The sequence below is a fragment of the Talpa europaea genome (genome assembly GCF_964194135.1).
Source record: "Talpa europaea genome assembly, chromosome: 15".
NCBI lineage: Eukaryota > Metazoa > Chordata > Mammalia > Eulipotyphla > Talpidae > Talpa > Talpa europaea.
The window spans coordinates 30191575-30209945 of NC_140083.1; the positions used below are offsets into that span (position 1 = coordinate 30191575).

Here is an 18371-nt window from a genome sequence, read left to right on the forward strand (position 1 = left end):
GTCTTAGAAATAGCAAGAAAAAAGCCTGATCACAATTGACAATGTTGGGGGATACAGTTGGCCTATAACTTTTTAAAAAGTTTACACAAGATTTTTTTAATCCCTAGAATTTAATATTTATAGATACAAGTATATATGTATGTATGTGTATATCAATATAAAAAACTGGTATGCAGCTACTTGATCTATTGATTATATCTTTCTGTATATTACCGTCAGAAGCACTTGCTGAAAAAGTGTTGTCAAAATTGATTGCTATCCTTTTACCTTATTTCTTTTAAGTCAGCTGGTCCAAATTCTAGAGATGTTAATGAAATGCTGGTAATTCTTTTCATAATGAAAGCTTATTTTAGTATTCATTTAGACCCTAATGTGTTCAGTGAATATGTAGAATAGAAAAGAAAAAAAAAAAAACAATGTTTTACTCTAAAAGTCAAAAAAGAGAAAGGCAATAAGACATTTTGTGTGGTGGCATTTATGTGTACATTAAATTGTTTCTTTAAAATGTGCAATAAGTTGAGCATCAAAGAAAAGCATCAAGTTCTGAAGTTCAATTCTTGATTGTCCTCATTTGTTCTTAGTAACTTCATTCTGTGGCAAAACTATGGTTCTTGAAGATTCTTTTTGTTCAGGCTCAGGCAAACTTTTCCCTAAGTTTTGTTTTTCAGCTTAGTATTTTAACTTACATTTTTACATAAATATTTATAGTCCTCTAAAGCAGGGTCTGCAAATGTAGGTAAGCTTAGGAACATGTTCCTAAAATATAGCGTAGAATCCTGAAATGGTTATTAAGGAAAATAAAGGTTAGAGAAAATAATTGCTCTGGCTATATTTGCCTTTGAATAAAAGGTAACTGTGAGATGCTAGTAGTTATAATCAGCTATTTACATCATGATAAATATAAAATCAAGGAATGATTGCTAAATTATGAAAATTGCAAGTGATTTAAAAAGAGCCTGACTTTTCCCCTCCCTAACCAATATAGCTATTTTAAATAACCATAGGTTTTTAGGAGTCCTTTCGGCAAGCCAGTGCTGTATCCCATATGTGTGAAAATAATTTTTAAATTGATGAAAACATAAATAAGGTGTACTTACACCCAGTATAAATACAGATATAATAATGACTACGTTACAATAGATGGGTGTTTTGTTTATGTTTCATACTTATAATTTTTGTACTTTCTGTTGTCAATTTTATGCTCAACTGCCTATTCATTGATATATTTGTAAATACTGTACAATTTGATCTTTTTATGGTTCAAATTAGTATTAACTTATATTACAAAGAACTAGATTGGCTAATCACAAAAACCATTCCATCATTAAATATTGAAAACTTAAAAAATTTTTGATAGTCAAACCCCTTTGAGGTTTTGGTCTTACCTACATTTGTTATTTCCTTTGGTCTAAACTAGTGTTTATTTGCATGGGTATCTTCTAAGACTGGAAAGGTGGTCATTTTCTTTATTTTAAAATGTTCTCTATAGGGTTCTTATTATCCAAGGAGTCAAAAACTACTTAAGCAGGGTTACTCATGATAGTTTCTTCCATCCTAGGAGCAGATATCTACTCTAACAGCCCTCTTGTGCTTTCAGTTGTGTGAGATCCTTTCTGTGAACTGAACACAAAACTCAGGAATTGATGGCTTAATTTTAGATCAGTGCTTACACTAGACAAAGTAGTGAGTTCTTTAAACACATAATTAAACTTTGTATTTAGCCATACATGTAAAATTGACTTTGAATGTTCTCTACCTGAGATTAATCTTCCTTCCCACGTGGATTCATAAAAATTGTGATTTACACTTCCCAGTTGTCTGAAAGTTTCATAATGGTTTTTCTAGGATTTAAGACCTTACGACCTTTAAGAATTTAAGAAGTTATGAATTTTTCATTTGATCAAAAGTTTATTTTTTCACATGAAAATTCAAATAATTACTGTCATGTGCACTTCTGCTTTAGTTGTTAAATGTACAATGCCTTCATTTATACACCCTTTAATGAGATGTAGCTGGCCCAAGAAAAAAACAAATAGGACATGTGAAAAAAATGTTTCAGCAATAGATATTTTATTTGTAATTCATTTCAGTACTTTTTTTGTATCACTTATAAAGGTACAGTGTAATCTTTGTCACCATTCCATTGAAAAAGTTGGCCTTCTAAAATAGAACCCTCATTTAGTATTCACGCATTTGTGCCTTTAAGAAAATACTTTTTGTCATTTTTGTGTTACAGAACTATATGATTCAAAGTGTTTATAGGCTTAATTGTCATAAAGGGTCATTTTTCTGTGTCACTTTATTTCCTTTTATATAGTTATATTTAAACAGTAATACTTTTATAAGGGTTTGTCTATTTACCTATTTCAAGTATATTCTTCACTCAGACTATCATTGATGTAGACTTGTCAGATTATTCTAAGTATTGTAAACAGTGCCTTTTCTATGGAATTCACACTGTTTTTGGGTGTCAACTTGTGCCATATACACACAAAATTCTGTGGAAAGCAGTTTTAACTTTTTGAAGACTATCTTAAATATTTAAGAACAAATGTATAAACTCCATTTTTTCCAGTGGCTATCATTTCTAGTGAGCAGTGAATATATTTTTGGCTTTTTTGTTGGAGTTGGCATTTTTGATGAACCATACATGAAGCTATGGATTATTTTGAATTATGTTAAATGTACAGAAATAAGATACTAAAGTTACATTTACACCAGATTTTCCAGTTTGAACCAATGGGAGGAAACACAAATAATTAAGTTTACATTTCAACTTCTATCTTATTTGACTACGAGGAAAAAGAAGACTTTAAAATGTATAACCTGCCACTATTACGTAATTTGTTTTCATTTTGTTTACCTATAGTGTGAACTTAATATATTCAGTTTACCTTTTGTTACTCTTAACATAGTGTTTTGTTACAGTTTTTAATTGAAGATGGACTGTTAAATTGTATAGGACCAGTGTCTCCTTACTATGACTGACATATTTAGGAGAGCCACAAGAAACCCATGACAAAATGAATGTGAATATACTTTCTAAAATACTGAGAAAATTTTATCTTTCTGCATTTATCATGTAAAATTATTTTAGTATTACAATACTGAAATTTACTTAAAGAAAAATGCCACAAAACATTTGAACTGATGAGCCACAGAACTTCAGTTGAAAAATGTTTTCACTTTTTAGCATGCTAAATATACATCTAAATTAAATATCTTGTTTAATGGCCATTTATAAATTCAAACACTACCACTGGTCAGTTTTGTATAATAGAATAAAAGTATGTTATCTGCAGTGTAAGTATAGCACACTGTCAAATTCTTTTCTTTAAGGTGCGTAGTAAATGTACAGATAGTTATAGGCTATTGTTTTGTAATGTATTACATTTATAATCTATTATTCCTAACCTACTATAAATGTTTGCAGAGACAAAAGCATTGAATTTTTCTAATCTGTAAAATTATGCTAACTTCTACAAGTAGGCATTCTAAATAAAATTTTAAAAAGAACAGACTCTGTGGTCAAATGATTTTGAATAGAACATATGGTGACCAAATTACTTATTCCTGATTTTTATTTTGTGGTGGTAGTTAGTTGTGAAGTATGGTAAAGGACTTGGAAGGGATTTAACAGTTGGCACCCCTCTGGTATATTTGGTGCTTTATATTCACTCTTGAAAACTCATAACCTTAAGATAAGTGGGAGTTAGCTAGATTTTTATGGATGAAGACTGAAGCTCAGACAAGGTGATTGCAAAAGGTATATAGTAAGACTGATAGTAAACACATCCATGTCTGACTTCAATATCCATTCTTTTTCTAATGTACAGTTAAATGGAACTGAATACAGCACTTCACTTTTAAATGTTTGGAATAACCCACTGCATGAATCTATATTGATTCAACAACGAAGAACTATTAAGCATATATACCAACCCCATATGAAAAAGTTTTTCCCTTCAAATCACCTACTAGTCATACTGAGTTAACATGAGTTATATAAGAAGTCATACCTCTCTGGTTTTCCTCTTTTCCTTCATTATCCTTTTCCCTGTGCCCCTCCCATTCTATGTCCATTTTCTTCAAGCTAACAGTTACTTGGTTCTGTCTTATTAATTGGAGGGCTGTAGAGTGGGGAGCTTACAGGTTTCTCCTGTCACATGCATAAGGTTAAAGGGTAAGAAAAGCAACTTCTTACTGTTCCACCTCAATGAGACATCTACAAAGATAATTTTCTCAATGACCACACACTAGGAGGTAGCCTGTATTGTGCTCTGGCACCTTCCAAAATACTACTTTCTTGTGGAAGTAAGTAGTGGACAACCATGTCAGGTCACAGTAACGTAAAATTATTACGTGTTTTATATTTAAGAATGTTTTGTAGATGCCAGCCACCATGCCAAAAAACGATGCTTTGTAAAGATTCTTACTCTCCCCAGAACTTTATATTAAAGATTTTTCTTTCGCAGACCTACTCACTTTTATTTAAAGATGAGAAAGGTGCAGACAAAACAGCTTACTGAATGTCACTGATTAAATAGCAGAGCTACCATTTCATCAAGAGAGGGAGTTTAAATAATATGAAACAAGTATGTCCTCTGCCTGTTTTTTCCTGACACTGGATCATATCCCATGATCTGAGGCCACGGATTAAAGCATAATCTGATGCTTTAATAGCCTCTTTAAAGCATGCTATTCATTACCAGTGTGGTTAAGTCTTCACACCTACCCGCTAGCTAGGAAAAACCGACGTGGCCAGGGTTTCAGTGATAACATGAGCCCAGAAAATAAGTGGCAAAGCCCCTGCGGAAAGCAGAAAGCGTGCAGCCTGCGACGGTAGCCAGGCCTTCCCACGTGTCCTGCATCCCGTCACTGACGCCCGATCCAACGAGAGGTTTCGCGCCGCCCTCGGTTTGCAGTTTCCTGGGAGACGGAGGACGAAACCACTGAAGGGAAATGAATTCACCGCTGGGAATCGGGCAGAACTCGGGGCTTCCGCTCCGGAGACAACTCCCGGAAGTCCAGGCCGCTTTCCTATCTGGCCGGCTCTCGGGCACCCCCTGCTGCCCCCAACTGGCAGAACCGCGGGGCTGTTCCGCTGAGCGAGTGGAAAAGCAGCCCCCACACCCAATGGAGAAGTCGAGTGGCCGGGACTTCCGGTTTCCTCCCCGCCCCTTCCGTCCTAGCCGTGCCCGACGCGCCCCCGACCCGCATTCCTAGGGTTCCGCCAGCGGGCGCCCGAAGCCGCCTGAACCCTGGGGTATGGCAGTTGCGGGGTCTTTGAAAGCGGCCTTGCAGGTGGCGGAGGTGCTGGAAACCATCGTGAGCGGCTCCTTGGGGCCCGACGGGCGTCAGGTCTTGTGTACGAAGCCCACCGGCGAAGTGCTGCTCAGTCGAGATGGAGGCCGCCTCTTGGGGGCGCTACATTTAGAGCATCCCATAGCCAGGTACCCGCGACCCGCCCTCCAGCCCATTAGGGCTTTCCTTCGCCTAGGACCTGCATCCCCCCACTCCAGCCCATTAGAGCATCCCATAGCCAGGTATTCACGATCCACGCTGCAGTCCATAGCCGGGTATCCCAGACTGTTTGCCTGGATTTTTGACCCTTGAGGCTATTCCTGGAAAAGCTGTTCTTGTTCTCTCTGCTGCACCCCACCCTAGAATATTGAAATAAAACAAAGTAACTTGAAAAAGGGAAAACTAAGGAGAAATCAGAGGGAATCTATTTTCCATTTATGTCTATAGCTGTGAAGACATTTTCAACATGATCCAGATGTACAAAGGCAACCCACTGAAAATCTGAGTTACTTTCTTTTTTTTTTTGTACAGGATGATAGTGGCATGTGTTTCCAGTCATCTACGAAAAACAGGAGATGGTGCTAAAACATACATTATCTTTCTCTGCCATTTGCTCAGAGGACTTCATGCAGTCACAGACAAAGAGAAGGATTCTTTGATTTCCAAAAATATTCAAACCCATGGAAGATATTGGAAAAATTGTTGTCAGTGGAAACTCATTTCCCAAGCTTTTCTAATCTTTCAGACACAAATATTAGATTGCATTATGGACCAGTACTTAAGTAAACACTTTTTGTCTGTTTTTCCTTCATCCACTAAAGAGAAAACATTGTGTAGGAGCTCTTTAAACTTGCTCTTAGATGCATACTTTTGTGGAAGAGTAGGAAGAAATAATCAAAACTTTATTTCACAATTGATGAGTGACTACTTTTTCAAGTGTATGGCTTGTGAGAGGGGGTTTGAAGAAGTATTTGAGTTAGTGGATGACTGTTTTGTAGAGTTGAACATTGGTGTTACTGGCCTTCCTGTTTCAGATTCCAGGATCATAGATGGACTTGTGCTTCACAGAGACTTTTCTGTGTACTGTCCAGCAGATGGTGAAATGAGCCTAGTGATAGTAACAGATACCATTCAACCTCTTTTTTCATCTTCTGGATCAGAATTTATTCTAAATTCAGAAGCTCAGTTTCAGACATCTCAATTGTGGATTACAGAAAGGACAAAAGCAATAATGAAACATTTACAGAAGCAGAATATAAAATTGCTCCTATCTAGTGTGAAACAACCAGACTTAGTTATTTATTATGCAGGATTGAATGGCATATCAGTGGTGGAATGTTTATCAGCTGAAGAAGTTTCTCTAATCCAAAGGATCATTGGTCTTTCTCCCTTTATATCACCACAGGCCTCTTTACAGTCTGAAATCTCTAACTGTGCATTGGTGAAATTTTGTAAGCCCCTTGTCCTTCGATCTAAAAGGTATGTTCATCTTGGTCTGATTAGCACATGTTCATTTATACCACACTTTGTAGTTCTTTGTGGACCAGTGCAGGGTCTTGTTGAACAACATAAGGATGCTTTACATGGAGCTTTTAAAATGCTTCGGCAGTTATTTAAAGGCCTTGATCTAAACTATGTGACACCAGCTGGTGACCAAAATTATATATCAGGTCTTTTTACTTATAAGGATAGTAGAAAAAGTGATCAACTACTAGAAACGTTTAATGACTCGGTACAAAGGCCAGATGAAGATGTGATTGTAAAGAACAAAAATGAACAGGCAAAAATTGAAACATATTTAAAAGTATATTCAGATTTGGTAGTTCCAAGCATAGAATTAAAAACATACACTCCTTGTTCAACCCCAAAAGTGATATCAACAGATATTCACCAGACTGATGAAAAAGTGAGGTGTTTCTCTCAAAAAAAAACCAGGGTAATTGATGACCCTGAACCAGTTGAGAGTAATTCTCTTGCTAATTCAACAACAGAAGGCACTAGAATTGAAATTTCTTATGAAAATTTGAAGGTCACAGAAACTGCTATCAAGGGGAGCATGTTACCAGTGAGAGATGAGTCACTGGATACGTGTTCTTTCCAGAGTTACTGCTTCTCATCTATACCGGCAGGTTGTGTTTTGCCAGTGGGTGGTAATTTTGAGATCTTGTTACATTACTATCTTGCCAACTATGCCAAAAGCTGCCAGCAATCAGAAGAAACCATGGTTGTTAGTATGATGATAGCTAATGCACTCTTAAGCATTCCCAGAATCCTCTACAAGTCTAAGAAAGGAAATAACAGCTTTCCACAAATATATGTCAGAGCTGTCCATGCACTGCAAACCAATCAACCCATGGTCAGCAATCACACAGGTTTGGAATCAGTAGCTGGTAAATACCAGTTATTAACCTCAGTTATTCAGTGTTTGACAAAAATTTTAACCATTGATCTGGTAATCAATATTAAGAGACAACCTCAGAAAATTTATGATCAAGATTCAGAAGATGAACTCTAAAATTGGAAGTTTTTTTAAACCAGAGTTTTAATCCTACTCAAATGATAAAGTAAAACAGACATGTTACCACTGATTCTCAAGTCAGTTGATTTTTCTTCCTTGTCACTCCTTGCTTATATCCATTTCATGCAGAAAAGCCTGGCTAGATTTTCACCAGCCCATATATCACTGAATGTATTGTCCAAAACATAATTTTCTGCATTGTGAACTTAACTACCATTCTAAAAATTAGTTCCAGATTATGAAATTTAAATTTCAACTTTCTCCTGTCTCCTGAGCTTATGAAAATAATTGCTGTATATGCTGGGTTTTATTGTATTTGGTGCATAGCCAGAATTTAATGGTAAATAATTTTTTTCTTATTTGCAATGTAGGTTTTCAAGGATTTATATTTTATTTTAGAGGTTTATAAATTGCAAGTAATACTGAGTATCTAACTGTAGATAAAGACAGTATCTTCTACTTTTTTAGTGGTTCTCTGTAACACCCAATACCGAGCTGTTTATACCAAGTATTCAGAAGCGTTCGTTGAATGAAGCTGTATCTTTAATCCATTCTCCTAAATATTTATTTCCAGCTTACTATTTAAATATTCTTACTTAGTGCACACTGTGTGGCAGATACTGAATATTCTTACTTAGTGCACACTGTGTGGCCACTGTGTGGCCAGCAAGTTGATGGTTCCTGCCTGTAAGTACCTTTCCTTGAAACGGATAGATGTTACTACTTGAGTGGCAGTCAAATTTAGAAGAACTGATTAAAATGTAATTATAGTTATACTTGAAAAAGTAATGACTAATGTACTTAAAAAACAACATCTATCATGCAGTATCTCCTGATCTTTTCATTAAATATAATTTCATTTTTATAAGATTTATGCATATGGTAACACTTTATTTCTGTGAACATGGAGAGAATAATTATGTTATGCTACATTGAATTCGTGGATGAATGGACATACTGTAAAATTACTGTGTAATATTTTCCATCTCCTTTTTAAAAAATTTAGGTCATTTGATTTTTGCTCTGTGTTGTTTTAAATACTCTTCCATCATTGAAGGCATTGAAAGATTCTTCCACACAGGCCCTGTATTTTGCATATGTAGGTGTTTTATAGTGATAGTCACTATTTCAGGTGTTCCTTTGTAAGCTGGGACTGTGTCTTTATATGGTTGGTACCTTGTCTAATATGTGATACAATAAAAGGGCCAATGAATGTCTTTTGAAGAACTATTTACTTTTAATTAGAAAAAAACTTAAAAATGGTGAAACATTTTTAATCCTTATCACTAGCATAATTGCTCTATCACTGAGTTAGATAAAAGGACACTTTAAAAATGCAATTATGTAGTATTTAAACTCTTATCTACAAGGGATTTGAGGTGACCTGCAAAAAGAACAAATCACAGTAAAAATTCTGAATAAAAATTGAAGACCAAGGAAAATGTAAAGTCACTAACAGAGAAAACCATGCTTTGTAGTCCTGCATAATGAAACTTACTAAATTTGAATTCTATATTATTACATCTTATGGTTCTGGAGTTCCCTGAATTTAGCTGACAACTTCCACTGTATTCTGTTGGCTAAGACAATAATAAAGGTCAACTGAAGTGCAAAGTGAGGGAACACTGTCCCTACCACTCAACAGAAAGAATGCCATTGTCACATTATAAGAAGACATTATAAGAAGGCTGAGATATCTTTGGAAAATACAATCTGCTACACCATGGAAGAAAAAAAAGGACAAATATGCATTAACATCTCAGCTGAGTTTTTTATTTTCTGAAATTGCAAGTCAAATGCACTTTTCCCGATAATTTTTATGAATCAATCTCTGTATTTGTTCACCCTATGCCAGCACATCATTTTTATCTCACTTTAAATAGTTGAACTGCTTTAGTCTTGGGAACCATTCATGTTATACTGGAGATGTTATGGTATCCATGTTTCTGCTAAAAGGCAGTAAAGGGGTGTGATTTGAACCCGAACTTTTTTTCTGATTTTATATAGTTTGAATTAACTACGGTGTGTGGAGTTAAATAATGATCTAGTTTCATGTTACTGCATGTGGCTATCCAAGTTTCTCAACACTTTGTTAAAGAGGCTTTCCTTTCTCCATTTTATGGTCATGACTTCTTTGTCAAAGATTTGCTGTCCAGATTGTGTGGGTTTATAGATGAAGTCTCTGTTCCATTGGTCTGTGTTTCTGTTTTTTCCCCAGTACCATACTATTTTAATTACTATTGCTGGGTAGTGTAGTTTGAAGTCAGGGATTGTGGTAACTCCATATTTCTTTTCTCTTGGGATTACTTTGGCTATTCAGTAACTTTTTAGGTCCATACAACTGTTACAATTATTTGTTTTATTTCCTTGAAAAATGTCACTGGAATTTTGATGGGTATTGCATTGGATCTGTAAATTGGCTTTAACTGTTCATTCTTTCAGTCCAGGAACATGGGATATCTTTCCATTTCTTTGTGTCATATTTCCTTTGATAGTGTCATAATTTTTACTGTATAGATCCTTCACCTCCTTAGTTACGTTTAACCAGGTCTTTCATACTTTTTGGTGCAATTGTGAATGGGATTTTCTTCTTAATTTCTATTGGCATCTTGGTCCATTTTTTACAACAGCTGAGTTCTTGAGAATTCCAATATAAACATTGATGAAAATGAAACAGACAGTATTCCATTATATAAACATATAATGGTTTATGCATTGTAAAAACAAATGGGAAGAAATATCATACAACTGCACACAATGCTGTGGATGAATCTCTCAAACCAAAATAAATCAGTTCCAAAACTGCAAACTCTAGGATTCCATTTATATAAAGTAGAAAGCATGGCAAAAATTAGTCAATGCAATTGCAAGTCATCATAGCAATTGCCTCAGAGTGACTAGGGGCGCTAAAAACTGAAAGACAGCTTGATATGAATTTTTATGCATGAATGATGCCCTTTTTCTTGATCTCGGAGTTGCTTACATATTACACTTCCATAAAAATTTCAATTAAAAATAATTATGTGGATCAATTATAGGAAATATGTGCCCTAAAATAAAAAGATTAGGACTTTAGCCCACACTTTCAACATGATCACGGACTTCTCTAATAGGTAATAGATACCCACTGTCACAGCACTGTCCTGTCTAAGAAACTCTTTTTCCCCCCTCCTTTACACAGGGGCTTTAGGAGGTAAAGTTCAGGAAGGGCTTAAGGAGCGGAGAAACAAATCAAGCTTAGCAGTCAAGGAGGGGTCATGTATTAGAGTGCTGTCCCCTCATCCTCTCTTTACAAGGTTTGGGATTTTACGTAATTCCAGCTGCTTAAAAACTGACACAAACATTGCTATGTGCAAATGTTTAGGCAAAGGATTTCTCTATGAGCAAATTTAACACAATTTTATGCAAATTTCTTTGCCAGAAGCTCTGGGGATAAAAAGACAGTGCTTGACTTCAATAAGCTGCTGGCTGTAAGCGAGATAGCCCCATACCATGAAAAGTATGTAAGGTTGAATGGGGACATACTGATTTAATGCAGCTAGGGCACATGAGATAAACTTACTGTGTTTGATGAAATTCAGGGAGAGCTTATCAAGAAGATAAACTTGAAGTGGAATTTGAAAGAAGGAATTTAAAGGAATCAGGTAGATTTAGTAATGTTAGGAGAAATTTCAGGAGAGAGATTAATAGTGCATTCACAGATTTGAAGGGATCAACACATGAGGGGGCTTTAATTGAAATTGCCTTGTGTCTCAGTCTCAGAAGACATAGAGAATCAATGCAGCATTAAAAGTAATTCATATCTCTACTGGAATCTTTCAAAGGCTGTGCACAAGGATCTATCCAGTTGGTAATCCTTATCCTCTCTTCTTAAAAAATCCTTTTCTACATTCCTTAAAATTCTCTCACATTGTAGCTGTAACTAAACCAGGGGTTGGCAAAAGTTTTATATAGAGAGCCAGATAGTAAATATTTTGGGCTTTATAGGCCAAATAGTCTTTGTCACAACTACTCATCTCTGCAGTTGAGCACAAAGATGATAGACAATATGCAAGTAATGGATGTGGCTGTGTTTCAATAAAACTATTTATAATAAGAGATGGCAGGCTGGATTTGGACTGGAGGTCATAGCTTGCTTAACCCTGACAGACTTATACCTCACAAAGACAGCTCTTCACAACATGTGTGTCCTTTTCATTTTTCTCCTTCCCCTGATCCTTTAGCTTCTCTCTTGTAAATTTTGTTAGTCAAGATATCAAATCCTGTTCTGCGATAAGAATAAGGGTCAGTAAATATAAAAAGAACCCCAGACATACTAGGGAACCACAGACTAATTCTAACCAGGTAGAGTGAATGAATCCAAGTGAAATTTTAAGAAAATTTACCTGGAAGTACTATGTAGGTGGATTGTCATTGATAGAACAGAAGCAGAGATACCAATTGGAAGGTTATTGCAAAGAATTAAGTGATAAATTTAGAGTCTAAACTAGAATGTCAGCTAAGAATGGAAAGAAGGTATGGGGTTGGAACAAAGTGTGATTCAAAGATTAACTGGAATTAACCAATTAGAAGCTGGAGAAGGTGGAGGAAGGAGTCAAAAACAATAGCTACCAAGATATAAAGACTGAGTAGGAAAATACATAATTTTTGGTCACTTTTTGTGTCTTCTTGCCTCAAAAATATCAGTGTTCCTCAGTTTTTATTTTTGTTTACCTTTTATTATTTCTTTCTCCTCTTTTCTTTCCTTCTACCTCCCCTGTCCTCTCTCTTCCACCTCCTCTGCTCCTCTTTCTCTCCTCTTGCCTTTCCCTCCCTCATAAAATCACCCAGGGTAACATGATTCAAATTCCTGGCATGCACTATGACTTTTCTTCTGATGATTTCTAGGCATGTTATCTGGCCTAAATGTCTCTAGTGAGATGAGACAACTCCCTAGTTGGTGTTTCCAGGAAGATTGACATACCCTCAACTCAGGTCCAGTTGAAGTTGGTTTTAACCTACTTCCAAACAGTAAGTCAGCCTATTGCTGTTTTTGTGGATAAAGGCAAAAGATACAAGGCTCTTGGTTCAGAGATAAAAGTCCTTATTACTGGGGGGTGCAATTGTATGGGGAGTATAAACAAGATGAAAATGCATACATTGTGCAAAAATGAAAAATGATGTAAGAAATATATTTTTTTAAAAAATGGGCAGAAGAGCTAAAAAGAAACTTCTCCAAAGAGGAAATGCAAATGGCCAACAGGCATATGAAAAAATGTTCACCATCACTTGTAATCAGGGAAATACACATCAAAACTACAATGCGTTACCATTTTACACCAGTGAGAATGGCACATATTAAAAAAAGCTAGCAACAACAAATATTGGTGAGGATGTGGAGAAAAAGGAACTCTCCTGCACTGCTGGTGGGAGTGCAAACTGGTCCAACCACTATGGAGAGCTGTGTGGAGATTCCTCAACCTATTAAAGATAGAGCTTCCATGTGATCCAGGAATTCCACTCCTAGATATTTACCCAAAGGACACAGAAACATTAATTCAAAAGGGCACCTGCACCCTTATGTTTATAGCAGCACTATTTACAATAGCTAAGCTATGGAAACAACCCAGATGACTGGATCAAGAAGATGTGGTATATACACACAATGGAATTTGCAGCAACATGGAGGGAGCTGGAAGGGATCATGCTCAGCAAAATAAGCCAGAAAGAAAAAGAAAAATACCGGATGGTCTCACTCACAGCAGGAATTTAGAAAACCTAAATAAGGGACCAGGAAAAGACTAATTATAATAAATTAAAAATCAAAATCAACAAGCAACTATAAACCAGAGACACACTATGGGAATGGGGGAGGAGAGGAGGGATTAGGGTCAAAATAAGGGGGGTGAAAATTGAATTGTATGGGGAATATAACCAAAATGAAAATGCAAAAATAAAAGTCATTACTCACAGCACAGCAAGTAGCTTGAGTATTAGCAGGTTGACATAAGTTACTGTCATTCCCCAAATCCCACAAGGGTGAAACAGGAGCAAATGGATGTTTACACACTCAGTGGATTGTGTTACTGGAAAGGGATACACTGAACTTCAAGAATCTCTTTTATTGCAAGCAGTGATCAAGCCACCTCTTTGTCACAGAATTGGTCCCTCACTGTAAAAACCAGCCTGAGAAATGGCCTGGGTAGAGGTCAGGGCCTTGCTTTCTTAGCATACTCAATAAGATGTATAGGAAAGAAAACAGACTCTGAAAGATTGTCATTTTCAACAGTCAGCATGTCCAAAATTGAACTCAGCAACTACATCCTTAAACCTCTTATGTTTTTCATCTCGGTGAAGAGCACCATCTTCTACCTCATCACCAGAACCAATCTGGAAGCTACTCAGACTCCTCCCTCATCCAGTTAACCATTCATATTCATAGCTTCTGGGGATTATTGATAGAATGTGGACACATCTTTGACGCTTACTCCGCCATAGTCATTAAAATGTTCTAAAGATTCTAGCACAGTCGGTTTTATACAATAAATAGAAGTTTAATTTAGGAGTTAGCTGCATAGAAGATGGTAACGTTCTGATCATGTAGTTAGTAAAGTTACGACAGATTCAAACCCAGGTTGTAGGACTCCAAAATTCATGCTCTTAATCCTACACCAGTGCAGTCACCTTTTTGCCCCCTTTTCATTATTAGTTGTCAATTTGTTCAAAAGTCTGCAGCTATCAAATGGGTTTTGAGTCACATCAAGATCCCCCAGGTTCTTGGGTTGACAAGTGTTCCATGAACATAAGAAGCCCTTTGTACCACCACCTGTCCCAAAAATGTTTAAAAAGTCAGTGTGAGTCATGGATGTCCTGCAACTGAATAACCTGGAAGTTGAATTCCCTCTTTTGTCAATTCCTTTAGGTTTGCAGTTCAATGCTCGAGGTCTCAGTCTGGTTAGTAAAAATGACCCTGAAAATCATCTGCCTTCTCAGTGAGTTCTCCGAAGAGGGGTCGGTGCAATTTGGTGTGAATCAGCCCTGCTTAGGAGCCTTCATAATCAGCTTCTCATTTCACAAAGAATTTCTGCTCTGTAGGCCTGATGAGAACATGAGAACATAAATCCTTCTGCTTTATAAAGCACTTTATATTTCATGAGCACTTAGCTAAAATTAATTATCCAATTAATCTTCAAGGATGATAATCAAATGATTCTTTCAAAATTATCATTATTTATTAACATTAAAAAGCTGGTGAAGATCTTTTTTTATGAGTGTTCACAGGGGAAATCAGAGTCACCGAGGAACCTAATTTCTGTCCATTCAAGGTCTCTCAAAGGGAATTCAACTGAACTCCAACTCGCTGCAACATGTGGGACTCATGGAGGTGGGACCCTGGAGCCTGCCCCACCTCATTGCATGAGAAGCATGAAGTCATTAAATCCTCAAGGCTTCTACTTCTCTCTCAATCACACTAGAATTCTGCCCCTGTTTCTCTTGCTGAACCGACAAGATATTGAAGCCTTCATGGAAACGAAATGTTTTATTCTTGAGAATGTTGCTTGACTTGTATTTTAAGCTAATTTGAAATAGCTATAATTAAACGAGTGTTTTAAATTAATGATACCTTAACTGTTTATCATGTAATTAGCTTTGCCAGTGACCATGGTGGTTGAGAACACAGGTGCTGAAGCCAGATGCCAGGATCTGAATCTCACTACCTGGGGGACTTTGCACAAATTACTTGCCTCAGTTTCCTTTTTTATAATAGGGACACCTTGATAGTACCTGCCGCATGGTGTCATTTTGAGGACTGGTTGAGTGAATATAAGTAAGAGCACTTAGTCTGGTTCCAGGTACAAGGTAAATGTCCCAGAAATGAGTTAATAACTTGGAAATTTAATAACTTGGAAATGTTATCGCAACAGAGAGGACACAAATGTGTCGCCCGTGTTTCTGTGTTTCCATTTCCTTTAAACCCGGTGGGTACTGTTGAGCATCCAGCAGATCCACTAACCCCTCACACCCTTCTTCCTTTTCTCTAACCCCTCCCTGTCTGTCCTCATCTCTCTGTTACTTTATCTACTGTTCTGCTCCCTGACCCTGTTCTTTTCATTCCCTTCTTTCTGTTTTTTCACTAATCAGATTACTCTGATTAATGAGGGGCCCTACAGTTGGCAGGGGTCTGCTTGTGGGAACTATTTTGTCCCATGAAGAATCAGAGAAAACAAGCAGCCCCTCTTAAGGGCTCTGATTTCACTCTCCTCCTTGAACTCTGTGTCTTCACCCCACTTTTTACATCTGCCTCTCTGTCTCCTCCTCTCTCTGCTCCCCGATCTCTTATGTTTCTCTCTGACTCTTTCCTTCTCTGTTGGTCTGCATATCATTCTCTGTTTCTCTCTGCATCTCTTTGTCACTGTCTCTTGTGTGTGTGTGTGTGTGTGTGTGTGTGTGTCCCTTTAGTTGTGGAAGGTGAGTTCCTTGGCCCTTGGGAGACTATCTAGTGTGGAAAAAGAGAGGCAAAGACCTCAGATCCTTTGTACTTTCCCTGCTTTGGGGTATGACTGAGAAGACCGTTTTCTCAAATAGAGTAACTGTCAATAGAACCTTGCAGGCAATACTGGAATTGCAGGGAGTCAGGTCCCTCTTGATAGCCCCTGAAGTAGTAGGAACATTAAGCAGTGTATCTAAGTGACAGAGACGGTGATGGTAATCAAGACAACTTATGTACAAGTTAACAGTACATATTTAATGATACACATGATGCTGCATGGTAATTAAGCATAAATGGTCATGAAAATGACTGTAATTAGTGTTACTTTTTCACAGATAAGTCAAATTCATTTCCCCTTTCTACATTACTAATTCACCAGCATCTGTAATCAGGGTCAATGCTGATAATTTTCTGATGTCACACACTCTTTAATTATCACATCCCATGAACATACACAGATGCAGACACACACACACACACACACACACACAGATCCTCAACTCTAAAATGAGGATTCCCTTGTCCTGGGCTAACCCCACTTTGCAGGTAAGAGATTTGCTCTGCTCTGCCCATGAATCCCCAATTCCCCTCCTTGTAGGTGCTAGAGCTTTGAGATATCTTTAGAGATGACTGCTTGACCACTGTTTGAGGTCCTCTGTGAGTTCCCTTCTAATTCTAAAATCCTATTTTAAAAGATAGTATTGGTAGTGAAAATAATTATATGAGTAGGTTTTAGTTAGATGATTATCAACGTCATCATCACAGAAATAACTATAATCATTGTATTTTAATATATTTCAGATACAACGGTATGTTCTTTACATGCATAATCCCTTTAAATTTTGAGGTAGATGATAGTCTTTGTTTCCCAAGTGAGAAAACTAGGGCTTATTGAGGTTAAGTATTTGCCCAAGGTCATGGAGCAAGTAAGTGGAAAGTCAAGGGTCAAAGTCTTAGAATTTTGACTTGAAAAACTGATATGAAACCAACTTACTCTTCCAGCAAAATATAAATAAGGACAGAGATTTCCTTCTCTATATTAAATTTTTTCTACTAGTAACTGTTCAGAATGCAAATCTGTCTTTCTATGGGAATGAAGGGGTAATGACCACAAAAGGGGTTTTTTTGCTCCCAAAAGGAGAGAGAAAAGGCAGGGAGCATTGCCAACCAACTTGTTGAGGGCCTCCATGGTGGCCTAGGGGTTCAATCTCAACACTACCACCACAGTGCCTGGTTTGATCCGCAGCCAGAGAGCTAACCCACTTGGCACAGCAGACCTCTCCTGTCTTGCCTGCTGTTCTCCTTAGCAGTGTACTTCAGTGGTTCTGCCTGTTCTGCTCCCCACTCTGTCTCTGGTGAACCCTCTGACCCCCATACCTCTGGCCTGCACCCCAGTTCTTCTATGCAAAAATAAATAAAACCTTTAAAAAAAAAACTTGTTTATTTTTCCCCACTGACCACTGATCATTTTGAAAACTTTGAGATATCTGGGCAATCTGTGTGCATTCTTTCAGCATTTGCCTGGAAGCTTCTCTGGGAAGAGGCTATCACCTCCTCTGCATTTGCTTACTGTACTCATTGCAAAAAGTTCTCTGAGTGGTCCTCCCTAAGCAGAGTCCCCTAAAGGCAAGATTGAGCTGTTCACCTGGAAGGAGGAAGTGAAGTGTTTCTTGGTCAGACAAGGGGGTGAGGAGCAGGGCTGCTGGGCTTAGAGCTGCACTCACTGCCAGGGCTGATTTACTCCCTCCGTTCAAGCGCTGCTCCTCCCACTGCTCTCGCTGGGTCTACCTGGGAGCAGCCTCCTTGTGCAGGACCCGTCCTGATTCACCACCACGGTGAATTGTCCATAGGTAAACACTGGTTCCAGTCAAATCAATCAAAATTCTTCCCTAAGACTTAGCCAACTACTTGGGGTGGAGGGTTGGAGGAGGACAGGTCTTCATGGACGAAGGACTGGACAATGTAAGAGGTACTGAAGAACTGAAGTTTCCACCTTGACTCTCCCTGTCCTTGTCTCAGTATGGCTTATACCCCCAGCCACCCCTTTCAAATGACCTCAGTCCCTTGCTTCCTCCCACT

The 18371-nt window shown here is 37.5% G+C and overlaps 1 protein-coding gene across 1 annotated transcript; it reads left to right on the plus strand.

Moving 5' to 3' along the window:
- Positions 1 to 5230: 5230 nt before the first annotated feature.
- Positions 5231 to 7819, plus strand: BBS10 (Bardet-Biedl syndrome 10; the record flags this gene model as incomplete). Its single annotated transcript, XM_084254963.1, has 2 exons — positions 5231 to 5453; positions 5836 to 7819. The coding sequence occupies exons 1-2, from the start codon at positions 5269 to 5271 to the stop codon at positions 7817 to 7819; spliced, it is 2169 nt and encodes a 722-aa protein (XP_084111089.1). The 5' UTR covers positions 5231 to 5268.
- Between the last annotated feature and the right edge of the window lie 10552 nt (positions 7820 to 18371).